At 36.4% G+C, this 8,262-nt stretch overlaps 1 protein-coding gene across 1 annotated transcript in view; it reads right to left on the reverse strand.

Annotated features, from left to right (window-relative positions):
- The window catches only part of LOC107688652 (transcription cofactor vestigial-like protein 3), a 4,826-nt gene extending 933 nt beyond the window's left edge, over positions 1–3,893 (reverse strand). The window contains exons 1-3 of the mRNA XM_016486369.1: positions 3,622–3,893; positions 2,494–2,824; positions 962–1,441 (exon numbers count right to left, since the gene is read on the reverse strand). Coding sequence (XP_016341855.1) covers positions 962–1,441; positions 2,494–2,824; positions 3,622–3,744 — 934 coding nt within the window. The 5' untranslated portion in view covers positions 3,745–3,893. The remainder of the gene's footprint in view (positions 1–961; positions 1,442–2,493; positions 2,825–3,621) is intronic.
- Positions 3,894–8,262: the final 4,369 nt, after the last annotated feature.

An 8,262-nucleotide genomic window follows, 5' to 3' on the forward strand; every position in this document is an offset into this window, starting at 1 on the left:
TATATATAAATAAATGTGGCTATCAATGGCAGGGCTGCTTTACATTATTTATATGTAAAAGCAACAAAAATAAATTATAATGTGAAAATAAGTGTGATGTGTTTCAAACTAGTCAAGACAATGAAGAATTAGTTATTAAAGGGCATTATTATTATTATTATGCAATATGAGTCACAACTATTAATTTTTTTAGTGTTTTGAGTTTTTAACTCATAATGAGAAGCTATTTTTGCACTAATGCTAGGCTTATCATTTATTTGTTATATACTCTACTGTTCAAAAGTTTGGGGTCAGTCAGAAATTTATACTTTTATTCAGCAAAAATGCATACAATTGATCAAAATTGACAGTAAGGACATTTATAATGTTACAAAAGATTCCTATTTCAAATAAATGTTGTTATTTTGAACTTTAAACTTCTATCACAGAATCTTGAAAAAATATATCACAGTTTATACAAAAAAATATGAAGCAGCACAACTGTTTTTAACATTGATAATAATAATAATAAATGTTTGTTGAGAAGGAAATCAGCATATTAGAATGATTTCTGAAGGATTGTGTGACACTGAAGACTGGAGTAATGATGCTGAAAATTCAGCTTTGATCACAGAAATAAATACATTTTAAAATAGATTAAAATAGAAAACAGTTATTTTAAACTCTAATAATATTTCACAATATTACAGTTTTTACTGTATTTTTAATAAAATTAATGCAGCCTTTGTTGAGCATAATACTTATATAACTCTTACTGACCCAAAACTTTTGAAAGGTACTGTATGCGATGCAGTAGCTTTTGACTGTAAAGTATTTAATTCACTGAATCATCCAATAATCACATGGTTATTTCCAACAAAAATGACTATACCATGATAATTTACACAATCCATAACACTGTAAATGCACCCATGCTGTAGAAGTGTACGTATTCCTGATCTGCTCCCTCGTCTTGTCTCACCTGTATCATGATAGATGTCCACTGACCCATGGAAAGAAGCGGGCCAGCTTGTGATGCTACTCGGTTCCAGCTCTGTTTTGATTCCGTCTGCGCAGGACGCCGGGCTGCAAGATGCTCTTACACCGGGTAGCAGAAGCGGGCTGAAGCGGGGGTCCAGAGCGGGGCTGTGGGTGTGATGGAGCACGTGGTGGGCGTGGGAATGCGCATGCGGGTGGCGGGGGTGCATGTGAGGGTACATCTCGTGTACGTGAGGGTATCCCGCTCCACCCTGGGCTCCCAGGCCGTAGTGCCAAGAGTCAGTAAGAGCAGAAGGAGGGGGCAGGCTGGTCTGCGCTAGGCTGTGGCTGCTCCAGATGCCAGTGTCTGCTGGGTGGAAGGCAGCGGTGTGGGGGAAGTCAGGGTGAGAGGAGGTCTGAGATGGGTAGCCGCTACCCCACAGGGACGACGGTAAAGGTTGACCCTCAGAGTGGGAGTTTCCTTCTGAAACACAACAAAGAGTTAGTTCCTCAGTGCCATAATATCTGGATATCTGATTTTTTTAGTATCCTTTCATAATGCTTCAAATTAAGGTAAAGGCGAAAAATTGATTAAAAATGTAAAAATTTACACTTTTCAATATGGATTTAATGAACTTAAACATAAAATCTTGATGCTGATAAAAAAGTTTGCAAACACAGAATATGTTTAGCTTAAGAAGCGAAGCTGAATTGACCAATCAGAAGCCAGGACTGGAACTATCATGTCCAATAATACAGTTTAACCAATTTTCTTTTGATATTTTGTCACTTTTCTGTTTTACATTCATGAACAAAGTTTCGACAACCTGATGTGTTGTGGAATATGCATACAAAATTTCTGTCATGATTATGGTGTTCGTTTTAGGGTCAATTTGACCCGCAAATTTCATTAAAGGCAGAAAAAAAATTATGTATTTTGTTATGTTAGTTTTCCAACTACCCTCTAAGGTTATTTACCTTTACGCATTTGGAAGATGCTTTTATACAAAGAAATGTACACTGCGTTGATGTTTTTGGTGCACAATTTTGATAGGAATTGAACCCATGATCTTGGCTTAGCTAGTGTCATAATCTTACTGTTTGAGCTTCAGGAAATCACACAGAACAAGGTATTTTATCACACTTTTTGTTTAAAAAAAATATATATATAAAAAATAAAAAAAAGTTTGCAATAGTTACAATGCTGTTTATAAAATGTACCATTTGTGAAAAAAAAAGTTACAAAAATAATAGGTAAATAATTCATATGTTTGTGTGTGTGTGTGTGTGTGTGTGTGTGTTTTTTGTAATGTGTGAGAACTATTAATGTTAATGATTTTTGGTGAATTAAATTGAATTCAATTAGGGCCAATTTGACACACAGATTTTTAATGTAATACAAGGGTTAATAATGAACAAGGGTATAAAATGATTCATTTTTAATGCAAATAAACTATATTTATTTATTAGCACTATTACTGTAGTTAACTTTAGGATTACAAATATTGTAGATTGCCATAAAACACTGTCTTCTACCTTTCCATGGTCCTCCAGAGTGAAATCTGCCGGTCTTGGCATCATTGCTGAAGGCGCTGGGCTGGCTCAACGCACGTGAGAAATGCTCGTCCACCACATCCCCGATGTCTCCACGGAAATAGGTGAACACCACACACCTGGCACTCACGTACTCGGCCTCGGTGGGCTGCGTCTCCTTGCAGCGCTCCTCTTCGCCAGCGCTCTGCTCCTCCTCTCGTGGAAGCTCAGGCTCAGGACGTGGCTTCAGCGCTCCAGACTGCTTACTCTGGCCACAGTCAGAGGGAAACTCCCCAGAATCCTGCATCCTGCTGTAGGCACTGAACTTCTTCTGCTGAAAGACACAGATAGTGCTAAATATGAAGAATAACTGGTCAGGGGTTAATAGATGGAGCACACATTCACCACCTGGTCTTCGACTAAAACAGATTGTCGAGGATTTTCTCTGAATTGATGGCCCAGTGCCCACACTTGGCACATTAGTAGTATGCCGATTTACTCCCAAGAAGATTTCCGTACGAGAGACTGTATAAACACATTGAGCTGTAATTCACAGCTTGGAATTTGAAGAATTCTATATCGGATGTCATGCGGTTTTATTTGATAACAGTAGCATTTAGATAATAAATCAGTCCGGAGACACCTTCTCATATCATTATTATTATTTTACAGTTTTTAGAGTAGCTATAAATCTATAAATGGAAGTTTGGGAATGACTAAAATGTCAAAGGAAAAATATGCTTCATGAACTGCATCCTGCACACTAAAAAATGCTGGGTAAAATAGGGACAAACCCAGCAATTGGGATGTTTTGACTTTTTAGAGTGTAGATGTTTTTAGACACTTGTTGACTGCAACTCCAACTCCATTAAATAAAGTGTATTTTTATTTTTATTATTTTTAGTTTTGCTTTGTAACAAGTAGACATTTTAAATATTTAATTGAAATATTGAAAATGAATGTCTACTTATCAAATAATTAACACATAATGACCACGAATGTAACATTTTTACAGCTGATGCTCGGCTCCAGAGAGCGCTTTTAAACCATCTCAGCAACAATGTCTTAAGCCGAACTTTCTTTTTCTAACTCTTCATCAGTTGTCTGTGTCAGCCCGAATACATGACCTACCTGCTGCTGCTGCTGGTGCTGGTGCTGGTGATATGCCGCTTTGTAAGCCGCTGCTGCTGATGTCGCGGGCAGGTAGTGATGAGCTCCATAACTCTGATGATACATAACATCCAAACAACTCATAGCAGAGGCTTAGACGATCTCAAGAGGCTCTTCAGGAACACGGCAGCTTCCTCAACCAGAGATAAATGTGGTCATGATTCCCTCCGATATAAACCTGAGCGTTGACAAAAGAGCCGCAGTTTGTGAAAGAAAATATTAGCATAAAAACAAAAGTGTCCCCATCGAGGCTTCACCACCTACAGACAGACAGCGGATCAAAGCAGAGCGACAGGCGCGAGCTGCCCGTGAAAGTTACAGCAGCTTCTCTGATTGGTGGGAAGTTTGGAGCGCTAAGATCTGATTGGTGAAACCGAGGCTTCGCTGAATAAACTTAAATATGCATAAGCCACTAGGCTACTTTACTAGTAAGTGGGTAGAAAAAGGCAAACTGCTTGCTAATGAGTTAACTTATAAACGCTCAAAGCTAACGTTTAAACAATGCTTAACAGGTTGTCAAGAGCATTACGCCTTTATTTGCATTCCTAATTTTCGTGTATGTTACTGTGGCGTATGGGCTGATACAAATGTTGACTCTGGCAATATGTTAAGCGCTTGAGGGGGAAATTGTAATGGAGGTTTTGTTTTATGTCCTCATAATTAGCGATGTTTTAGGTAGGTTTGCATTAGGCATGTGCTGCCACCTGCTGTAGACCAACTGAGTGTCCAACCCTGAATTCACTGCCTGACGTTGCTGTTGTGAGAAAATATGTTTTTCTTTCAGATTTTACATTAGACATTTTAAATATCAGACAAAGAATGCATCCTTTAGCTTTAATACATTTTTTGTCTTAATAAACTACATCGTGTCATTTCAAAATTAATAATATGAATAATTAATAAGAAGAATACGTTATTAAATGATTATTAAATTATGGTATAGCTAGCTAAAAGAAAGAGGTTGACAGTTTTTATATTTCTAAAAATATCAATTTGTCAATAATCAGTTGTTTACAGTACAAAATCATGGCAGAGAATTATTAATTATAAGAGAATTATGCTATTATGATTTTTTTTTAGGATAGAAACACTGTAAAACAGATTTGGGAACCAGATTAATCCATAACAAGGGAACACAACTTCAAGTCTTTAAAATAAAGAAGATAAACAAAATACTGCTCCATACTCCATGGTCTTTATTTTCATTTTAATTAAAATGTGAATCTTTCTTAATAAAGGGAGAGAGAAATTGGAAACAAAGGGAAGGGGATAGGAGTAACAAGAAACGGTTATATCACAAATATTAAAAAATATATATATATGTGAAAAAATGTGTGCTTATTTAATGAGAAATCACTGTAATAACACAAAACAGTTATGTGTGTCAGTTAATTATTGTTAAATTCATGCATATCTTAATAAGGGATACAAAAGGCACATGACCCGTTTTCCATTTGCAAACAAGGCAAAACTGATTATATTCATGGTCTATTATAAAGTAATGGATAGACATTTTGATCATTTTATCAACATTTTATTATCATATCAATGAACCAACAATCACTTCAATCAAAAAAAATAAAGATGTAGTCAGCTTCAGAACAGAAGAACAGTGTCAGAACATTTGTTCATTGTAACAAAGCCACCTGATGTGATGGGGAGCGTTTAGAAAAGACAAGATGGTTCATTATATTATTAATTTGCTCTGCCCAGCTCTGTTCCCAGTTGTTGTTTGATCTCATCTACTCATGTAGACAGGGCTGAACATGTGAAATGATTTGTTCACTCTGATGGCTAGACACACTACGCAGAAAGAGATGTGAATAATTGAGTGGTGTTGTGATACTAAGTTGATTAGGGCACGGTCTGAGTAGGGACTTACAGCTACGACAGGACAAACACACACATGCTTTCAGTGCAGTGCAGTGAAGTCTTCTCTTGTCGATCCAAGTTAATACTACAGGCTGAACTGAATGAATCTCACCACAGTGTTTCTTCCTCTAATACACACTTTCCTGTGATATAACTCTTATGATAATTCGTAACATGTTTATCATTTTTTAAATAAGCGTTTGAGTAGGAAACACAGAAGATATATAGTAGTGAATTTGTTTTCTCTCTCTCTCTCTGCCTCACAGCTCACAAAGGATGCTTCAAAGGCTAAAGACTCCATGGACACACATTTTGTCAAATCCCCCATGCGGTGGAGTCATTTTACTTGAGAACAAAGGAAATTAAAGTACAATAAAATAAAGTTTGATTAAAAAAATCCTTCTTTTTAACATCCTTAGAGCTGCATACCATTGCGTTAAAAGTTTTATATATACAGGTGCATCTCAATAAATTAGAATGTCGTGGAAAAGTTCATTTATTTCAGTAATTCAACTCAAATTGTGAAACTCGTGTATTAAATAAATTAAATGCACACAGACTGAAGTAGTTTAAGTCTTTGGTTCTTTTAATTGTGATGATTCTGGCTCACATTTAACAAAAACCCACCAATTCACAATCTCAACAAATTAGAATACTTCATAAGACCAATAAAAAAAACATTTTTAGTGAATTGTTGGCCTTCTGGAAAGTATGTTCATTTACTTTACATGTACTCAATACTTGGTAGGGGCTCCTTTTGCTTTAATTACTGCCTCAATTCGGCGTGGCATGGAGGTGATCAGTTTGTGGCACTGCTGAGGTGGTATGGAAGCCCAGGTTTCGTTGACAGTGGCCTTCAGCTCATCTGCATTTTTTGGTCTCTTGTTTCTATATATATATATATATATATTCAGTTGCTTTCATATAATTTCCAAAAAACAAGGGAGTCAATAGAATTCAAAACAAAGTTCATGCATTTGTTAATTCTAGATGGAAGCATGAATGATAAAATGAATGATAGCATTTTATTTAAAAAAAAATCAGTTCAACTGAATTGAGAATGCTGCTATTTTTCAGTTGTAATCATTATCGCTCCCATGGCCAAGTGGTCTTTACAGTCCTCACATGGTGGAAGTTGTCACAGGTGTGGCACAAAAGACATACGGGTTGATGTATTGCGCAATCTAAGTATAATAATTTCCAGACAAGACCTTTGCATGTGAGAATTTGCCTGCAGACAAAACTTCTGTCCAGAGGAACAGTAGCATTAACCCTCAATTAAATGCAAATTAGAGTAACACAGCAACTTTGTTAGTTGAGGATTGAGATGAACTGACATCAAATTCTGTTAGGCACTGAAGATAAGATCTACACCCATTCATCTGAAATCCACCTGTCAGTCTCACAGTCTGCTTATATAATATAATATAGAGATATAAAAATAGAATATGTGTACAAATATATAGCAAGTATTCATATGTATTATTTATATTACTACTGTATATGCTATTTGTCAGCTGTTTCCTTTGTGCCAATAAAATAACATTTTGAGTGCTGCATTAATAACATTTGTTGTAAAATCTTCTCTGCCTGTTACTTGCTGATTTTGATTGACGCACGTTGCTTTTTGCATAGAGGTGGCTGCATGTCTATACTGTCTTGTTGACGGAACAGAAATAATCTTGTAATGTTGAGCAGGTTCAGTGGAGTGCTTCTTAGTGAGGGGTATATGAATTAAAAAAGATATAATACTTATCAGGTCAAGACATAATCATGATACAATACTTATCATTTTTCATTTGAAAAATGTAGATTTCCTTGAAATGATGTGTATCCATGGCAGGATGTATCTGCATGAAGCTGTGGTCCGTTTTCAGCACAAGTTCTTCTTGAACATCCTCTCTTCCTCTCCTCCAGATGGTTGTGCAGAAGCATGATAAATCTGATAAATCCCAAGGGTCTCAGAAATGCAGGAGCTCTTAAATGTTTATTCTTTTCTTGTTGGCTTTGCTTTAATACACACTGAAGCACTCAGTGGGGGAGAACTTGATTGTATCTTCGGCAATCTATCAGATAAAAAAACAATTGTATTAGCAGGGCCATTTCATTTCAGTCCACAAGGCCTAATTCTGCTTAAATAATTTTCAGCATATTTCTCTTTTTGATATTTGAAAGATAGGTTCCTTGCTGTCCTGGCTGATGTTATGGTCAATGAATGTAGTTATGTTTTCTAACCACCTTTGACTGTCTTCTTTCCACTTAATGAGCCACAAATTGTGTTAAATTAGAGTTTCACATGAAATCTTGTATTCTCTAGAGTGCTATAATTCATAAGCTTCACAAGACGCAGGAAACACAGCAATATCTCCACCAGAATGAGGTAATCATGTGCATAACCATCCCATCATGCCTTAAGGCAGTGATAGCAGTTATCTCTATATGACATCAGTGAGGCGTAAGGTTTAATGGGGTTCAATTTGTGTCACGGGCAAAATCAAAGAACATAATTTCTTGGTGAAATTTAAAATTCTTCCCCAAGACAAATGGTGAAATATGTCACAGAGGTCTTAATGGGAGCATCAACAAGCATGTCCTAGGACACAAAGATCCTCTTCACAATTTTAATTGTTCAGAAACAATCCAGCTGGTTCAGAAATCACAAGGTCACACTCGTCCTGCATTACAAATTTGAATGTTAATTGCATATGCGCCTCTTGAAAGGAGGCTCAT

This window comes from Sinocyclocheilus anshuiensis, unplaced genomic scaffold (assembly GCF_001515605.1).
Source record: "Sinocyclocheilus anshuiensis isolate Anshui unplaced genomic scaffold, SAMN03320099.WGS_v1.1 scaffold834, whole genome shotgun sequence".
Classification (NCBI taxonomy): Eukaryota; Metazoa; Chordata; class Actinopteri; order Cypriniformes; family Cyprinidae; genus Sinocyclocheilus; species Sinocyclocheilus anshuiensis.